This window comes from Chanos chanos, chromosome 16 (assembly GCF_902362185.1).
Source record: "Chanos chanos chromosome 16, fChaCha1.1, whole genome shotgun sequence".
In the NCBI taxonomy this organism is placed as follows: Eukaryota; Metazoa; Chordata; class Actinopteri; order Gonorynchiformes; family Chanidae; genus Chanos; species Chanos chanos.
In genome coordinates, this window is record NC_044510.1 from 15,511,325 (window position 1) to 15,528,945 (window position 17,621).

General features: G+C 48.1%; 1 protein-coding gene across 1 annotated transcript; it reads right to left on the reverse strand.

Moving 5' to 3' along the window:
• Window positions 1–808: 808 nt before the first annotated feature.
• cramp1 (cramped chromatin regulator 1) lies at window positions 809–17,317 on the reverse strand. Its single transcript, XM_030793784.1, has 20 exons — window positions 17,268–17,317; window positions 16,516–16,886; window positions 14,645–14,847; window positions 13,620–13,773; window positions 11,905–11,988; window positions 11,558–11,606; window positions 11,219–11,304; window positions 10,504–10,627; window positions 9,904–9,985; window positions 8,768–9,625; window positions 8,213–8,384; window positions 6,023–6,189; window positions 5,819–5,890; window positions 5,116–5,197; window positions 4,567–4,674; window positions 4,214–4,383; window positions 3,467–3,656; window positions 1,350–1,514; window positions 1,061–1,206; window positions 809–928 (listed from the first exon to the last, which is right to left on the reverse strand). Exons 1-20 carry the CDS (start codon window positions 17,315–17,317, stop codon window positions 809–811), a joined length of 3,453 nt encoding a protein of 1,150 aa, XP_030649644.1.
• Between the last annotated feature and the right edge of the window lie 304 nt (window positions 17,318–17,621).

Genomic DNA, 17,621 nt, shown 5'->3' on the forward strand with positions numbered 1-17,621 from the left:
CCCATAAACTCTAGGATTTCAGAGAGAGGGCTGATTAACCAATGACATTAGAGCACATCATCTGATTACAAACCCAGAGAGCAAGGCCAGATAGGCTAGGCCTGGAAAACACACACACACACACACACACACACACACTGATAATATCCTGTTATGGCTTTTTAAGAATTTTGCACAAAAAACTAAGCGTTCCTGTATCAGTTTTCATGGTAGACAAAAGTATTATACACAGAGGGGAAACAGAGAAAAAGAAAACACACACACACATATACAGAGTGACACTCAAAATGACAACTCAGACTGCAAACACATAAAACACTTACTTACACACACACACACACACACACACACAGCGACTGAGAGGAAAAAAAAAAAGCACACACAAACAGATCTAGTGTAATGTTGTTTGTTCAGATATGGCAGGCGTTGGGTTTTCTGTACATGAGGTTCTGTTCTGTAAACGCAGTTTAGTTAAAGTGTTTACTGAGGGAAGGGGCCTTCAAAACACACACACACACACACACACACGCACACACACACACACTCCCACAGCCAATCCTGACAGCCACTGTAGATCCTGGCAGAATCTATTGCACTTCCTCAAATTGAAACAAACACACACACACACACACACACACACACATTCTGCTGAGGCAGTTGAGACACGCTCTCATTGCTTGGCCAAAGCTCCTCTCCTGCATCTGTGATAGGAGGACAGGTTATGACTCTGTCCAATCATAGATAAACAGTCCTGGATATGGGGAGGGGTGGTAGTTTGACTGACAGTTCCTGATGTAGCCCTGATGAGTCAGACTCCTGGGGGCGGGAGGGTCGGCTCCGTGACGGACAGCTCCTGGGCGAGGTCATTAAACCGAGCGATGTAATCCACGCTGCTCTCACTCATCATGCAGGCCAGCTGGGTGTCCACCTACAAACAAAGACAGCCAATCAGATTCAGGGAACTACTGACAGACACGACAGCAAGCCAATCACAGCACAGAAAGCAAAACCATAAGACGAATAAAGAAGAATCTTGACAGCTGACTCCAGGCCGCCTCACCTCTGCCACGTCGGGTAGGCCACGGGACTGAAAGGAATCATGGGAGTTGCCGTCCAGCAGGCTGGGGCCGAGAAGGGCTGTACCACTGGAGGGTTCGACAGGGGGGAGGGTCGTCCTACGCGTCTTATCAGGAGACACCAGGCTCGCTGCTCAGGGAGAGAGGGGAGTTCAAAATCTGTGTGTGTGCGCGCGCGCGCTTACATAGAATGTGTGTGTGTGTGTGTGCGCGCGCGCGCTTACATAGAATGTGTGTGTGTGTGTGTTTGTATGCGTGTACGCGCGTGCTTACACAGAAGGCAGCCGAGGGTAGAATCGGTGGAGTCACTGGGGTACCACTGTGGATCGTGGGTGGGTGAGGGGATCCAGCTGTGGGCGGGGCTGTGGCAAGGAGAGGGGAGGAGCTTAGAGCAGTCACTCCCATTCAGCTTAGCAGGAGAGAGAGAGGATCCATCACCTGGTACAGAGAGAGAGTGAATTCACACATTCAAGTCAACACACCAGTGTTCATACACACCAGTCAAGACACCAGTGTTCATACAGACATCAGTGAATGACAAACAAGCCCTTTTTCCAGGACCACTGCTCCATTTTCAAGGACAGCAGAACAGCTGAAGTCTGAACAGAATCAGACACAAACTACATCACATTACTGTCTTTCGCCCTCATTTAACAACAGCATTTTACAGCCACGGTTTAAAGAAGACAAAGAAACAGAAAGAAGAAAACAGAAAAAAAAGGAAACTGTTCTGATGAGTGTATCCTTTAGTAGACAGAGGGGTCATGGCTCATGGGTGTTGGGAACTGTCTGCAGTGAACTGTTCCTCTCCTCTCCCCTGTCAGATCCATCACTCACAACACAACACCTCTATTCTCCCTATATTACCACTTTAACATCTCATAACACAACACCTCTATTCTCCTTATATTACCACTTTAACATCTCATAACACTACACCTCTATTCTCCTTATATTACCACTTAAACATCTCATAACACTACACCTCTATTCTCCTTATATTACCACTTTAACATCTCATAAAACAACACCTCTATTCTCCTTATATTACCACTTTAACATCTCATAACACTACACCTCTATTCTCCTTATATTACCACTTTAACATCTCATAACACAACACCTCTATTCTCCTTATATTACCACTTTAACATCTCATAACACTACACCTGTATTCTCCTTATATTACCACTGTAACATCTCATAGCACAACACCTCTATTCTCCTTATATTACCACTGTAACATCTCATAACACAACACCTCTATTCTTCTTATATTACCACTTTAACTTCTCATAACACAACACATCTATTCTCATTATATTACCACTTTAACTTCAAATATTTTGACTTTTTCTTCTTGAGACGTTAGAGTTTTTTCTTTTTTAAGAGTCTAAGCTGAATTCCCAGATGTGCTTTTGTGGACACCCGACCAAGCTGGGAGCGTACCTGCAGGGGGGGCTAGTGTCTCCTCCAGTGGGAATAAATAACTGCATTACAAAATTTTCTAAGAGCACAGGACAAGATACTCTCCCCTACTGTCCCACAGGACAAGATACTGTCTCCTACTGTTCCACAGGACAAGATACTGTCTCCTACTCCACCAGAGAAACAGACTGATGAATCACAATAAGAGTCTAATGTCAGCGTCACCAGGCATAACTATGACTGACAGGCTGGGGTTTACCACTGATGAGCAGTGACTCACATAGAGACACTGAAAGAGATGCGGTGAGTATGAAAGGGAAGAGTGTGTATATTTATGAACTAAAAGTTTTAATATACAGCTACACACACAGGACCAGGGCTGTCACCAGAGACTCTAGAAAATTCACTACACTGTGCTCTGTGAGTGCTTGCAGCGTACGCATATAATCTTAATTTTAAGCCCTTTCCCACTTTTAAACCCAAATTTTTACAGGCCAATTTTCCAGATAATCCAGTACTGAATTTTTGAAAGGCTAAATTCTTATTTTAAGCACTTGAAGGGTCTTGTGTGAACCCTGATACACACACACACACACACGACATGTGTTTCCTGCTCTCAACAACAAAACAACAAACACGACAAACGCTAACAAAACAACAAAAAAACACAACAAACGCTAACAAAATGTACACACTGAACCCTGGAACGGCATGAGTGGAAAGCACGCACGAGCACACACACATATGCATGCGCATACACATAAACACACACACATATGCATGCGCATACACATAAACAGACACACGCAGGCATGCGCATACACATAAACAGACACACGCAGGCATGCGCATACACATAAACAGACACACACAGGCATACGCATACACATAAACAGACACACGCAGGCATGCGCATACACAAACACACACACACACGCAGGCATGCACACACACAGTCGTACCGTAGTGTGCAGAGTTGATGGCGAACTCGATAATAGAGTCGCTGATATGTGTGTGTGGTTCTCCGGGGGGGAGGGACTCTTCTGGGGGACCGGGTAAAGAGATGTCCAATAGGGAGGCCACACTGGGCGGGGCCAAGAGGGAGTCCCCGCCCCCAGGCGAGGGAGGAGGGGCGCCGTTCTGGAGAGTTCCCTGTGAGGTGAAAAGAGGAAAGAGAGATCAGGTAAAACCAAAGTCAAATAACATGTGATTCATGGACATCACTCTTCATATCTGACACTGAGCTCTACTTTCTATTTTCTCTCCTTGTTTAAAGCACATGCTCACAGCCAGTGCAGCTGTGTGTCCAGGACAACAGACCGTCACACACCCTGATACTGTGTGTCCAGGATGACAGTCACACCCTGATACTGTGTGTCCAGGATGACAGACAGTCACACATCCTCACACAGTGCAATGCCAGTGTTCAGTGCGCACGTGTGTGTGTGTGTGTGGTGTGCGCGCTGATTGAATTCATTGTATAATGCTGTACTCCAAGCTGGTCTATCAGTCTCTCATTTAATTAATAAACACTCAAGTGGAGAAACAGAAACACACAACACACACACCCACCACCATCACAACTTCCCTGCACCTCTCTTTCTCACACACACACACACACACACACACACGCACACATACACGCACACACACAGACACACAGGCACGCATACACACACACACACACATACACACTCGCACACACGCACCTCGGATGGCTCCTGGTGCAGGAGGTCAGATTCGGGCGTGGGGATGGAGGAGACGAGGGGTGTGGCCTCCTCGGGGCCTAACAGGGCGTTGTCTGTGCTGGGGGGGTCCAGCTCACGGCATGGGCTGGCCGGGATGATGCCAGCCGACTTCGCTGCCAGGTCGATGGCACCTGGACCGCAAACACACACACACAAACACACACACACACACACGAGAAACACACCATCTCGTAAAAAAGGAGTAAACAGGCAGGGAAGTGAAACAGACTGGTCTGTTTAGTGGCCGTGAGAGGGAGGTTCATTATCGTAAAGTAAAATCCTTTTAATCAACGACAGAGGGGGCGGAGACTCACTGGACAGCTGAGTAGGGGCGGGGCTTGGCGTAGTGGATGTGGCTTTAGTAACCAATGGGCGTGAAGACGGTGGGAGGCGGGTCTGAATGGGCCGGAATGAACCAGTGCCTAAAACAGAGAGAGAGAAAGAGAAAGGGAGAGAGAGAGAGAAAGAGAAAGAGAAAGAGCGCGTTTAGGACATTCAGAGTGAGAAGAAAAGATTATCTAAAAACATCTGACAGATCAACCAAGGTCTACCGTAAGTGGAAGTTTCTCGTTTTGGACAAAAGCAGCTTTTGACCATGGTGTGAAGTTTGTGTGGGGGAAAATGTTTGTTTAATGGTCTTAGACATCCTTTGTCCAGATAAACTCAGACTTTTGTGTTAAACCCTGTTTGCAGCGGTGGAGGTGTTTGCAGTGATGGAGGTGTTTGTATGAATGGAGGTGTTTGCAGCGGTGGAGGTGTTTGTATGAGTGGAGGTGTTTGTATGAGTGGAGGTGTTTGCAGCAGTGGAGGTGTTCTATCCATAGCAGAGCGGAGCAGAGGAAAAACAGGGGAAAATTCTGTACCTGTAGCTGAGGAGTTGGAGAGAATGGAGAAGGAGCACACGTGTTGGGGGGTGTCTCCAGTCGTCCGTGGCAACAGCGTTCTCTGCATTCACAAGGAAGTGAATTATTATCATTATTCTTATTATTTTTATTATTATTAAAGTCCGTGTGACAGATGTCAGCAGGGTAATTCACACCAGAGAATGACAGGACCACAGTAAGACTAGCGCACACTCGAGGTCGACCCATTATCGTTCTAGCCAAGAATCGGGTCTGACATCAGTCATTTTCACGATCGTCATTCTGACTGACGTGAAAAGAAAAAAGCCTTTTTGTGATGTGCTTTTCAGGTGTGGAGAGCACTCTCTGAGAGGTACACTTCTGTAGCCTGGCTCAAAGTCCCACCGCTGCCTTATCCGATTGGTTTAAACGTGAACAAAGACAAGTAAACAACCAATCAGCACTTTTCTCTGTGAGTGTGGGCGAGATACGGGCAACAACTTCGGCAAAAAGCATTTTCCTTCTTCATGTACATGTCTTTCGTCACTAAAAATTTCATATTTACAACAAAATGAATTTCAGCTCCAAATATCGGTTACTGATCTCCTTGGTTACAAATAACTGTTATCAGTCGACCCCTAATACACACGTACACATACACACTCTCTCTCTCTCTCTCTCTCTCACACACACACACACACACACTCCTTCATTCTGCTCTTACCTGGACCACCAGCGGTTTCCTCAGCGGTCGACCTCGGCCCGGCTTCCTCTGTTTGGGGAGGAAGATGTCCGACTGTACAGAAGACACAGGAAGACACTGACATTAAAAACAGACCACCAGGTCAAAGTTCAAAGGGCAGATCAAACACAGAGGCTGACTCTACAGGCAGAGTGCCGTTGCCGAGGAGACCGCTGGCCTACTCACGCTGATGGAGTCGAGCTGCTGACGGAAGGCTAGCTCCGCCTCCTTGTTGGGAGAGAACATTCTGGAGTGGCGTGAGCTGTTTGGGGGGAGGGTCGTCGGAACGGCGAACACGCCCCCGTCGCTGTCATTCCCAGACACCAGCAGGGACCTAGGCAGGTTCCGCCCACCTGCAGAGAAACGTCCAGTTCAATTCTTCAGATTTATGATGGATGCCTGAGCGAGCCAATAGGAAGCTGAGGTATGGATAACTGAGAGGCTATACACACTCCAGACATATCTGCATGTGGGTTTAATGTAGTGAGACTATGCTATGAGTTCAAACACAGCCTTTTGCCTGTGTACACAGGCACACCTGTGTTAAGTGCGTCAGGTGTTCAGGGCAAGGACTGTGTGTTCAGTGACGGGGCTTTGGCCCGAGGCGGAACCCGAGCAGATGGTGCCGACTGGATTCTGAGAGAGTGACCGTCTGTTTCAGCAGCGGTAAACAGACGAGGAGGATTTGGACCGTGGACCTACTTTGGTTTCCCCAGGTCAGAGAACGTGAAAGGTGAACCGTTCTTCACATCGTGTGTGACATGTAGCTGACTGGCTACAGGGTGCTGCCGCTACATACGTGTGTGTGTGTGTGTGAGTGTGTGTGTGTGTAGTGTATGAGTTGAGCAGACCCTAGCTGTGTTAATACAGTAGAACTCTGAGTGTACACTGGCGGTACCAGCTCCTGTCAGGTCAGACCCAGTAACCGTTTCACTGTGGAGAATAATGTTCAGAGGCGCAATGTTCTCACTAAAACACAGCCACAAACCTGTGATCCGTGTCCTTCATAACTGAACTTAACTGGATTAGCTCTGTCTGCAGGCTACAGCACAACAAAGTAGGAAATAACAATAAAAAAACAGACAAAAAACAGGAAACCATTTAACTACGTGACCAACCCACGGTAAAAGCATCAAAAATCAAGGAAGAATGAACAAATCAGCAAGTCGACAACATTGGGCAGACAAAACGCACTGCCTCCGGAATGCAACCGGTGGGGTATGAAGCCGCGTGGAGGGCGGAACAAAACGAAACGACGTCGCAGACGGGCCACGCCCGGTGGAATCCAGGGGTGAAACCGGAAGAGACACCGTCAGACAGCAGGGGTACGAGCACAGGCCTGTTCTTTTCAACCACTCTAGAACTGAGTGAGTTTTGTTTCTTCTCCCACTGTGGTGACAGACCGGGCTGATTACGGTCAGAGAGAGCAGGGAGCCCTAGAGTAGAGCCATTACAGAGTTTTCTACGCTGAGCGGCACGGCCGAGACAAACACGCCCGTCCACTTGTTTCGTGTTTTGGTAAAACCCTCAGCTAATGCGATTTAACAGGTTAAAGTTCACCACACTCAAACTCAACAGGAAGTGGATCAGACGAAATTGCATCAATGTCTGGTTTCTTTCTTTCTAATTCCTGTTTCAGCCGAAATGACCTGAACAGTCAAACGGTCTTCACACCTTGTGTAACAAGCGGTCGTGTCAACAACTTCTGGCTCTGGTTTGACAGGCAGGCACACACAGGGTTTGTGTGTGTATGTATGTGTGTGTGCGTGCGTGCGCACGTGTACCTGCATTGACTGCGCACGTGTACTTGTGCTGACTGTGAGTACCTGTGTGTGCATATACCTGTGTTGACTGTGTGTGTGTGTACCTGTGTTGACTGTGTGTGTGTGTGTGTGTACCTGTGTTGACTGTGTGTGTGTGTGTGTGTACCTGTGTTGACTGTGTGTGTGTGTGTGTGTGTACCTGTGTTGACTGTGTGTGTGTGTGTGTACCTGTGTTGACTGTGTGTGTGTGTGTGTACCTGTGTTGACTGTGTGTGTACCTGTGTTGACTGTGTGTACCTGTGTTGACTGTGTGTACCTGTGTTGACTGTGTGTGTGTGTACCTGTGTTGACTGTGTGTGTGTGTGTGTACCTGTGTTGACTGTGTGTGTGTGTGTGTGTACCTGTGTTGACTGTGTGTGTGTGTGTGTGTGTACCTGTGTTGACTGTGTGTGTGTGTGTGTACCTGTGTTGACTGTGTGTGTGTGTGTGTACCTGTGTTGACTGTGTGTGTACCTGTGTTGACTGTGTGTACCTGTGTTGACTGTGTGTACCTGTGTTGACTGTGTGTGTGTGTACCTGTGTTGACTGTGTGTGTGTGTACCTGTGTGTGTACCTGTGTTGACTGTGTTGGGCAGAAGAATTTTAGCTGTGCGTGCAGTGCTCTGTTGTCGTCCATAGCTGGGGCTTCGGACTCCTGGAGGCGGAGCTTTACCGGGTGGAGTCAGAGACTGGTCCTCCTGACCTGGCTTCACCGGAGATGTTCCCACAGAGGACAACTCAGGTACCTGAGAGACAGAGAGAGAGAGAGGGAGAGAGAGACAGACAGAGGGAGCGAGAGAGCGAGAGGGAGAGAGAGAGAGAGAGAGAGGGGGGGGGGGGGGGGGTGGGGGAGACAGAGAGAGAGAGAGAGGGAGAGAGAAATGAAACGGGTCACAGAACCTAAGGGACATCTTAGATTAGAAGTGGGGTGTGGCTAAATTTGGTGCTTGAGAATCCTGCTCTTTTTGACCTCAGGTGTGTACATTCCTCAGCCAATCAGAGACATGCGAATGACGGCAAAGACAAAACACAACAGGACTGATCGACTGAGGGTTCATTTCACCATGTCCCCTTGAAACACAGCTCAAATGATCCACGTCAAGGTGAGGACGTGTAAGGTCACACTCACCGGTTTGGGATTGACCTCTGAGGCCACAAGGCGCAGGAGACAGCGGAGAACGCGGTGGCTTGTGTTTGGGGCAGATGGGCGGGGCACCGGCTGCCAATCGTACTCCAGTTGTAGTTTCCCGGGTTTCCCAAGCATGAGGTAGAGTTCTGCCAGCGTCACGTTCTCCGAGCCCCGCGAGCTCCACCCTTCCTCGCGGATTCGCTGCGGAGAACGTCCGGTCACGCCCACTTCCTCGCTCCGTGTCGGCGGCTCTGTCGGAGGCGGAGCTCTGTCTGGAGAGGCCCCGCCTCCGGCTGCGGGCTCGTCTTTGCTCGGCTCCGTCGGTGGGCCGTCTGTTTGATTGGCGGCCTCCTTGGCCTGCCCATCAGACTCTGTGTGCACATGCCCCGCCCCCTCTGTGTTTCCTGTCCCTGAACTACCGCTCTCCTGTCCTGGAGGGAGTGATGGTGCAGGGGGCGGGGCAACCACTTGAGTGACAGATGGTGTCATAGTAGTATTTTGAGGTGAGTTCGTACTGCTTTCCCCCACAGGGGTGGAGTTACTGCTATCTACGGTCTCGTGGGTGTGGCCGTCTGCTCGCCGCGAGTCTCCGCCCCCTGACCCCGCCTTGCCCGTCTTTCCGGGTCCCTTAGCGGGCTGGATGCCCAGGATGTGGGCTGCAGGTAGGTCTCGCACACCTGGCCGGCCCCTCCCGCTCTCCTGCCAGTGCACCGTACACGATGCCTTGGAGTGCACCACGCGGGCCACGCCCGGCAACGCCGTCACCGTGCTGCTCTCCGCTGGAAACAGAATGAGCTCCTCCGAGTCCGGCGCCCTGGACACGCCCTCCAGGGCCTCCTGCTCCTCCAGACTCTTACGCTGTACGCGGGAGGGGTTAAGGATCGTCACCATGGCAACAAAGACCTACAAGTCATCAGGATGCGAAGAGTACACGCTCTCTCTGTCTGTGTGTGTGGGTCATGAACAGTCATAATTTAGATCCACAGAGAACTGCATACAACTAAAAAACACACTCTAACACAGCTGACAGAGCGTCTCAGCTGGTCTGCAGGATTCGCTTTAAGAAACAGGAGTTGGAGGATCTCTCTGAGGGTGTAAAAAATAATAAATAACATAAAGCAGCAGCAGAAGGATACGATTCTCTGGTCCTGTACAGCCCATTTCTGCTTCAGAAACTCAATGAGACTCGACACCTTCCTGTGCAACTCCACCACCATCCTACACACACACACACACACACACACACACACAGAGAGAGAAAAAAAAACACAAACACACTTACTCACGATATAATAATTAGAAACAACCTGACCACAGAGACCACATCACCGCTGCCACCATATACTCTACAGTGTTTCACACAGGTCTGAAATGCACTTGCGGTGGTAGCTGGCGGAAAGAGCCGGCAGAAATGGTCTACTACAAGTGACAAACAACAAATACATGTGACCTGATTGCATGAGGTTTGATGTGAGTACATGAGGTTTGATGTGAGTACACGAGGTTTGACGTGAGTACACGAGGTTTGACGTGAGTACAAGAGGTTTGACGTGAGTACACGAGGTTTGATGTGAGTACACGAGGTTTGGCGTGAGTACACGAGGTTTGGCGTGAGTACACGAGGTTTGGCGTGAGTACACGAGGTTTGACATGAGTACACGAGGTTTGACGTGATTATATGAGGTTTATATGAGGTAGGCCGGATGCTGTGTGAGGGTGAGGTTGGTGAGGCTCACCTGAGGCGTGGGTTGTGGGCGAGGCTCTGAACCCGAGCCCAGGAGTGGTTGCTACGGGGCTGCAGCTCCACGGCAACCTTCAGCGGTAACCGGACGGGCTTCTGGTCCTCCTCATCACTCACTCCTACAGAAGATGAAGGGATGGTTAGAAAGAAAGAAAGAAAGAAAGACAGAGAGAGAGAGAGAGAGAGAGAGAGAGAGAGAGAAAGAGGTGGAGGAACAGGGTTATGCTTCTATTCTGTGCTTCTCTATTATGTCAAAGCCTTCGCTAAACATCACCTCCCACCATCCAATCAGTCACGCCGCCTGTCGCCATGGGAACGCTGGGTCCAGCCCACCCACACCATGGACTTGTGCCAAAGCCTCTACACTCCTCCATCGATTCTTTCTGTCTGTGCATCACTCCGTTTTCTTCATCTCTCACTCTCTGTGCCCTCCCTCATCCACCTCTCCAACTAAACTTCAGACATCTGATTCACCCACATTCATCCACATGTTCACACATTCTCTCTCTCTTTCTCTTTCTCTCTCTCTAACATTCTCTCTCTCTCTCTCTTTCTTTCTCTCTCTCTCTCTCTCTCTCTCTCTCTCTCTCTCACTCACTCTCTCTCTCACTCTCTCTCTCACTCTCTCACTCTCTCTCTCACTCTCTCTCTCTCTCACTCTCTCACTCTCTCACTCTCTCACTCTCTCACTCTCTCACTCACTCTCTCACCGTCTGGGTCGCAGAGTTTCTTCAGCGCTCGGCACATTGGGGCCTTAATTCTGAGGTTCCGTCCTTTGGACCGTACAGTGGTGGCCCTAAAACACACACACACACACACACACGCACAGACACACAGACACACAGACACACACACACTATATTAATCACATAATTATACTCAGACATAACTTTATACAAACACAGCTATGACAGAAAAAAACTGCACACAACTGCAAAAATATTCAAATCACCTACAGTTAAAACCATCACTTATTCACTCACACACACGCACACACACACACACACACGCGCACAAACACACACACAAAGTTGAGGTGTGTGTCTTACCCCTGCTGAATGAGTTCGTTCAGTTTGGCCACATTCTTATCGTCCATCACTGACGACACCATGAAACACAAAAACAATCCAGTTACATACACACCCCGTGACACCAATAATACAGTGTCATTCAACCCCGTTAACCTTCAGACACACTTACACACGTGCACGCGCGCACAAACACACACACACACACAAGTGCACACAGACAGACACGCAAACACACACACATGTACACACAAACACACACACTCAAACAGAGCGCACCTGGGCAGACAGACAGACAGACACATACACACATGCACGTGCGCAAACACACGCACGCATGCGCACACACACGGGTCAGCCTCACTTACAGCCTCCAACTTTCTTCCTGAGCTCAGCGTAGCAGATAAGTCCATACAGCTCCTGAGACGACTTCTTCAACACACGCGAGTACGCTGAGAGAAAGAGAAAGAGAGAGAGAGAGAGGGGGAGAGAGATGCAGCAGCTTGAGAAAATGATGTGGAGAGCATACATCAGTATATGGGCTAGTAAGGCTTAGGTCTGGGCGATATGGCCTATAAATAATATCACGATATTTTTAGGCTATATCGCAATACATGATATATATCAATATTTTGATATCTCCTCTAAAGCACTTCACAAATGCTTGATTTAACCCTTTGGTGCATACAGTCACACCAGTATGTTGATTCTAGTAGTCCCTGTAACACACGTCTGCATTAAAACATTCTTGTTTATATTCATTAGAGGTTCCTATGGGAACAATTTTAAACTTGCACGCAAAAAGGGGGAAATCACAACCAACAAAACTGTATTTATTCAACATCTTCCTTGCGATACCCAAACCACTGCCAGACAATGAATCCAGTACCGTTTCTTTTCCGAACCAATTTGTCCGCCTCCACCTTCTATTACCGTTTCCAAACTCAACACGCATGAACTCGCTTTGGCGCTTCACTTCTTTCGCTCTCTCCAGGCTCTTTCCCCGTTCCCCCCACATACAAAAACACACGTCTCACCAACACACATCACACACGCTCGCCCAGGAGAGTGGCCAGGCTGAGTGGGAGGGTGTGTGTGTGACGCGAGTTTCTTTCTTTTTGTGTCTGTGGGAAGGAGAGAGCCACAGGACAGAGCGAGAGAAGTGAAACGCCAAAGCGAGTCTCCTGCCAACAGCTTAAAAAAATTACATGACGCTTTATACTCGACCTTCGCGATATAGTCATTTACTACTTCACACATAGAACAAGCCGCGATACATTGAGTATATTCAAAGTATCGCAGGTCTACTTTACATCACTGTAACTGTGGAATACCAAGACTGTGTAAAAAATTAAGAAAGTGGAATATTAAGACTTTGGAATACTAAGACTGTGGAACACTAAGACTCCAGAACACCGAGACCGCGGAATACCGAGACCGCGGAATATTAAGACAGTGGAATGGGTTTTAACTGGTGGATGCATTTTCATCACCACACTATGGCAGCACACTCTGTGTGGACTTCGTTTCACCACAGCAACACGGTGAAGAGAGACATGATGTTAACTGTCTGTAAAGTTAATGAGGTCATCATCTGGATGTGGTTACAATCAACTCCTGGGCTTTGAAATCAGAGATTGTGAAGTGATTTTGTGTGTGCGTGTTTGTGGCGTATATGTGTGTGTGTGTGTGTGTGTGTGTGGTGTATATCTCTGCGTGTGTATGAAGTGTACACGTGTCTCTTACCGCTGCTGAAGTCGATGCGTTTAGAGATTGCGTGTGCGTGTGTTGTACATGGAGTACATCTGTGTGTGTATGTCTTACCGTTGTTGAAGTCGATGTGTTTAGAGATTGTGTGTGTGTGTGTATGTGGTATGTGTGTGTGTTAAGAGGTGTGTGTGTGTGTGTGTGTGTCTTACCGTTGTAGAAGTCGATGCGTTTAGAGATTGCGTGTGTGTGTGTTGTACATGGAGTACATCTGTGTGTGTGTGTCTTACCGTTGTTGAAGTCGATGTGTTTAGAGATTGTGTGTGTGTGTGTGTTGTACATGGTGTATATCTGTGAGTGTGTGTGTGTGTCTTACCGTTGTTGAAGTCGATGTGTTTGGAGATCTTGTGCCAGGTGCGGTAGTAAAAATGGCGAACCTGCTCCTTATTCTTCACCATGCTGGCTGGCTTGCCTTTCTTTTTATATTTCAGAGCGATGTTATTCTGAATGGCCTCAAAGTCCTTCCCATGCTGAGAGAGAAAGGGAGGGGGAGAGAGAGCACAGGGGAGAGGGGGAGAGAGAGAGAGAGAGAGAGCACGGGAGAGAGAGAGAGAGAGAGAGAGAGAGAGAGAGAGAGAGAGAGAGAGAGAGAGAGAGAGAGAGAGAGAGCGGGGGAGAGAGAGAGAGCACAGGGGAGAGAGAGAGAGAGAGAGAGAGAGAGAGAGAGAGAGAGAGAGCAGGGGAGAGGGGGAGAGAGAGAGAGAGCAAGTGTTCAGTGGGTCCATTTCAAGGTGGAGAGTTCAGAAGAGTGTAAAGGTCAGACTAAACAGTCTGGGGACAACCTTTGACAACACAAAACACATCAATCAAAACACACAAACTCTTCTTCTACCACAAACTCTGCCCTGCATGGGATGGAAATTCAAAACCCAGACTACACTGTTGTGGATGACTATGAAAAATGCTCACTTGGTTTTTAGTCTCCAAGAAAAAAAAGGAGGAATTATTTCATAAATGAGATTTGCCTGGGACTCAGGTAACATTGGTTCACATCCTGACAAAAGAATCAGAACTGCACAGTGAGCACACACCAAATCCTCTCTCCTACTGGACAAAGCCGACGTTCTGACACAACATTCACAAAAGTTAGCACTTTGACCAAGAAACTGTGCCTTAAATATGCATCGGTAAACTAACCCAGCCCTTGGCTGTAATGTGGTAATTAAGGATGGACACTTGTCAGGCCTCTCGGATCAGTTTCCCACAGTCCGCACTACTTCTTTTACTACAACTATAAAGTGCATGAGCTGATCCTGGATCAGTACTCAGAGAACTTTGACACTCATGGGCCCTGGCTCGCTCGCTCTCTCTCTCTCTCTCTCTCTGTGGCGCGGACGCTACCTCGTAAAGTCCCTCGAAGAAGCTGTTCTTGTCCTCAGTGCTCCACGACTCCCACTGCCTACGCGCCCGCTTCTGACTGCCCCCCTCCTCCTTCTCCCCCGGCGTCTGGCCCCTGGGAGCCGCACGGGAGGCCCCGCCACCTCCGGAACCACCGGTGGGGCCAGCAGGGACCGAGACACACACAGCAGAACCTGCCTCCGCCCCTGTGAGACAGAGAGAGAGAGAGAGAGAGACAAAAAGAGAGAGACTTTAAACAGTAATGCATTGAGAAAATGTTGAATCAATATGACCCAGAGTACAACTGTTTTAGGAGAAAAACAAAAGTCTGTACAAGCTTATCTTCCTCACAAAGCACAAACACAGCAGTAGGGGATAACGTAGTGTGTGTGTGTGAGTGTGTGTGTGTGTGTGTGTGTGTGTGTGTGTGTGTGTGTGATATTTAGGGGCGCTGCTAATGCCTGAATATGTTTGAGAGACAGGGCAGACGGATTGCATTGTGTGATTATTTGATAAGATTTGGTTTACATAAGAGTCAAATCTCTCACTCTCTAACCCATGCGGTTCTGTGTTAACACAGCGCGCTATGGGACATTTAAGCACATTTAACACTAAACTTTCTCTACAACAAGCAGCACACCAACCCAGGCAGTCAGATACAGGTAAAAACACACGGCACTCTCTCTCTCTCTCACACACAAACACACACACACACACACACAATCTCTCTCTTTCTCTCACACACACACACACACTCTCTCTCCCTCTTCTCTCACACACGTCTGCATGACACAACATTAACCCTTACATGGACTTTCTGAAGAGAGCGAGGACACACATACTAGGTGTCTCCGCAGAGTGTTTGGAATTCACGTAAACAAACACAAACACAAACACAAATACATAACGAGCCCAGCTGATCGGTTTCTGCTCAGTGCTGTGTGATGACAGCATGTAAAAGCACCCATACGACAGCTGACAGCCTGTGCCTATACACTTCTGCCTGACTGCACACAGGGGACACTGATACCTTTTTTCTCTCTATTATTATTATTAATTGTTGCTGTGTGTTGGCAGTGTGTGTGTGTGTGCGTGCGTGCGTGTGTGTGTGTGTATGTGTTTGTGTGTCAGGAAGTGCGCGGAGTAGGCTAGTTCTTCCAGACCTACTGCTTGCGATTCTGATCCAAAAAAAACACGTGGTTAAACAGAGGAGCCAAGCCCCCCCCACACACCCTCATTACTCTCACACACACACACACACAGGAGGCAGCAGCACAGATGACTATGGTGACACATCACAAGTTACCATTTTAAACCTGAGCTTAAACTGGAATCACTGGAATCATGAATCAACCAGGAGCCAAACTGCCCTGATAAAACTCTCCCAAAATAACACCCAAAAATGTATACGCAAATAAGCTCCACAGCAGTTAACGGTCTCACTCGCTCAAAGACACGAGACACGCTGTCATTTTCCAGTCAAATTCATAATAGTGACTGCGTCGCAGCAGTATACTGTTTATGTTCATTCACACGGTTGAAAACTGAAGCAAGCTACTTCGCCGTGGTCACTCTGAGACACTAAAGACAAAAGAGGTTTCTAAACTGTTTATCCTTCCAGTCCGCATCAGTTTAGCGCAGAGAATCCGTCCCCGCTTCAGGGCTGAAAAGGATGCTATTGTCACCGAGTCTCTCCTCTGGACTGGGTGCTCGCACACACACGGGGCTCACGTAATACGAATGGAGCTTAGCGCTCAAACAATGTCACGAGTACGGGATAACAAAAAGTAAACTATCATAATCAAAAGTATAAGAGAAATACAGTGTTTGTCAACATATATGTGTGCAGACGATCTTCCTTACTGGCCACTCACCTTTCCCTTTCGACCCGCCGTGTCCATTCAGTGCTGGGGCGACGGTATCTTTCCGGATCCGTTTGCTTGGAGGTCGCACGCTGGATCTAAGAAAATGATGCTGGTCCTGGTTGTGTGAGACCGGTGGCGATGAGGTTTGGGACTGGGGGTTCGGTGGGGGTCCGGATAGGCTCGGTGTAGAGGTACAAGGAGTCGGAGCCGAACTAAAGCTGGCCGTAGTTGATGGATTAAGTATTTCCTCTCCGTCTCTCTTTGTACTCGTCTCCTCGATCGACTGGTCTACACTGTCCTCATCTTCGCACCCTTCAGCCTTTCGGGAGGGTTTATTCGGCCCCTCGCCCTCAGAGCCGTCTCTCTGGACCACTGTCATCCTGACAGATTATAAACAAAGCACATTTTCAAACATTTTATATAAAACAAAACAGCCATCAACTTAGAAAGACGACGTTCATTCCAACTCAACATGGCCGCCGCTGTTTGTTTCAAATCCCCTATCACCGTCCCAACAAATCACATCGAAAATATTCACATATTCATTTGCTGTTCCGATTAAAAACACACATTTCGATTAAATCCATGTCCCTTTTAAGACTGGTCCAGCTTTACTCGAGTTCTGAACTGTGTATTATTTAATCCGAAATTCAAACGCGAGCGCCTACACTTTAGCGCCCTGCAGAAACGACAGACGACAACGAAAAATCTTTCGTGGATTCGACCTCTAATTAAAGTGGTTATTTTTCAAGCAACGTTACCCATTTTCCAGCTCTTCGGCAGAGGATGGTATCTTCTTTCTCTTCACCATGAGTCCAAAGATTTTGGAGACCAATACTTCATCAATTTGAACATATTCAAAGCATGAACGGGGTCAGCCAGCCTCGTCCTCCTCTCGTTGCTGCTTCGACTGCGCTTCAACTCCGCGCAGCTCAACTGTTGGCTATCTTAGCAACAGCAACTCTGCCTGCCGAACTCAATAATTTCACCTCTTTCACAAACACCCTTCAAACGATCCACGCTTACAGTAAAGTGTGGAAAAGGGTTATAAATTGTTCAAAGCAAAACTCAGATTTAAAACGACCACCACAAGTAATTCTCTAAGGCTTAATTGC